General features: G+C 40.7%; 1 protein-coding gene across 1 annotated transcript; it reads left to right on the plus strand.

Annotated features, from left to right (window-relative positions):
* The first annotated feature begins 1,414 nt into the window (after positions 1 to 1,414).
* Positions 1,415 to 2,099, plus strand: LOC132502499 (peptidyl-prolyl cis-trans isomerase A-like). Its single transcript, XM_060118366.1, has one exon. It carries the CDS (start codon positions 1,415 to 1,417, stop codon positions 1,955 to 1,957), a length of 543 nt encoding a protein of 180 aa, XP_059974349.1. The 3' UTR covers positions 1,958 to 2,099.
* The last annotated feature ends 233 nt before the right edge of the window (positions 2,100 to 2,332 follow it).

Raw genomic sequence — 2,332 nt, forward strand, 5'->3', positions numbered from 1 at the left:
AATATTATCTGCTATGAGCTAGGAAACTGGAAAAATTACTTTTAACCTGGAGAAGTTAATTAGTCAAAAAGAGAAAGGAGGCTAAAATCATATATTTTTAACCTTTTTCTCCTGAATCACACTCTATTTGAAAGTCTGATAGAAGATACTTCAGGCTAACAGTTTCTCAAGTTCCATCTGTGTTCAGGCTCTGGGCATCCTGGGTCTTTTTATATGGATAGAAATCAAACCCTAGTACAGCATCAGAATGTTCTAGCTTCTTGCAATGGTATTTACATTCCTCTGCTGCTCTTTCAAAAGATGTCCAGACCTATAAATATTAAGCTACATTTTGGGGCCCTAACCGTGAGTGAGGGCAGTTACCATTTAATATTGCCAAGGGAAGGGAATAGGTGCAGGAGTAGGCAAGGGAAAGAAACACAAAACCAAAAATGTCAAATCTGATTGATTTAAAACTAGGTAGGCAAATCAACAAGGGCTGATCCAGCATCACTGGAGAGTGAGGTCAGACAGGGCTGTTTTAAAATTATTTGGTATTTTCAGAAATTGATTATTTATGGAGAGCATTAAGAAGTAGCAGTGCACATTCATTTAATGGACCAGTGACTCTTGTACAGGGCTGGAGTCGTCCCATTCAATCTCATCTAATCCTTGTTAACTTGTGCTTTCTTCTGGAGAGTGTTTATTTTTTACAGATGCTATAAGCATAAACTACAAACTAGAATAATAAATAATGCCCTAAATGGGATTTTGCAAGCACCACCTTCCCACGCATCTTTCTACTCCCAGCCCCCAGTGTGACAGGCACCATTGTTTACAGGCCTGTGAATGTCTGTAGGGCTGAAGAACAAGCCCTTTTCTGTCCTAAGGTGCATTTCAGTGTGGAGACAGCCACTTATATGGAGATAACTTAAGGACACTGGAATGTCCTCCTGTTCCCCAAAAGTGCTCCTCAGTGGTCCATTCCTCGAAGGGACATTCCACTGGTTCTCTGAGTTAGTAATACCCTTTGAAGATATGAACAGTCTTGAGAGAAGTGTCATACATTACTGAAGTCCTAGATATACAATTTGGTATAAATTCATGTTGTTGGTCATTTCCTACCCTATCAGCTGGAAACAGGCCCCATAGGTAAAATTGAGATGGTGGAGAAACAGAGGGATGTTTTTGAATATGAACCATGGACAAGTGGGCTATATTTGGGAGTGGCACTTCAAGAAAATCTGTAGATCTGTAGAGTGAGGCAATAAGAGGGCAAGGATGTTGACATGTGTGTGAGTGGGCACACACACACACAGACACACACAGACTTCGCTCAGAATCAAAAATGGAACTTCATCTTTAACTTCCAATCTGATAACTGCCTAAAGGTGAGTCTCCATTTCTCCAGAGAGATCTTTTCAAAACTTCCCTTATGGCTTTGCAGATGCTCTCACCTCAGAACCTCCCACTCTACCCAACCATTGTCAACCCTACCATGTTATTTGACATCATCTTCGATGGCAAACCCTTGGGCCGTGTCTCCTTCGAGCTGTTTGCAGACAAAGTTCCAAAGATAGCAGAAAACTTTCATGCTCTGAGCACTGGGAAGAAAGGCTTTGGTTATAAAGGTTCCTGCTTTCACAGAACAATTCCGGGATTTATGTGTCAGAGTGGTGACTTCACATGCCATAATGGCACTGGTGGCAAGTCCATCTATGGGGAGAAATTTGATGATGAGAATTTCCTCCTGAAGCATATGGGTTCTGGTATTTTGTCCATGGCAAATGCTGGCCTCAACAGAAACTGTTCCCAGGTTTTCATCTGCACAGCCAAGACTGAGTGGTTGGATGGCAAGCATGTGGTCTTTGGCAAAGTGAAAGAGGGCATGAATATTGTGGAAGCCATGGAGCACTTTGGGTCCAGGAATGGCAAGACCAGCAAGAAGATCACCATTGCTGACTGTGGACAAATCTAATAATAAATTTGACTTGTATTTTATCTTAACCACCAGACCATTTGTTCTGTAGCTCAGGAGAGCACCCCTTCATCCCCATCTGCTCAAAATATACTATATTTTTTGTGCTGTCATTGCACTTCTTTGGGTTCCATATTTTCCTTATACCTCTCCAAGTTTAGCTGAATTGAAAAGTTAAGTTTATGGTTATGAAATAAAAACTAAACAAACAAACAAATATCTTCCCTTATGACATAGTGAGAGTCCCCACTAGAAACTGCTGGTTTATTCTTACACAGATTTTCTCTTTTAATTCATTAACACTAAGGACATACCATCCACATCCCTCTCTTTATAACTTTATACAACTTTTAAAGCTGATCTCAAACTGCAATC

The sequence above is a fragment of the Mesoplodon densirostris genome, chromosome 15 (assembly GCF_025265405.1).
Source record: "Mesoplodon densirostris isolate mMesDen1 chromosome 15, mMesDen1 primary haplotype, whole genome shotgun sequence".
In the NCBI taxonomy this organism is placed as follows: domain Eukaryota; kingdom Metazoa; phylum Chordata; class Mammalia; order Artiodactyla; family Ziphiidae; genus Mesoplodon; species Mesoplodon densirostris.

Coding starts and splice junctions, on each gene's coding strand:
- LOC132502499 (XM_060118366.1), top strand. CDS start 1,415: ATGGCTTTGCAGATGCTCTCACCTCAGAACCTCCCACTCTACCCAACC.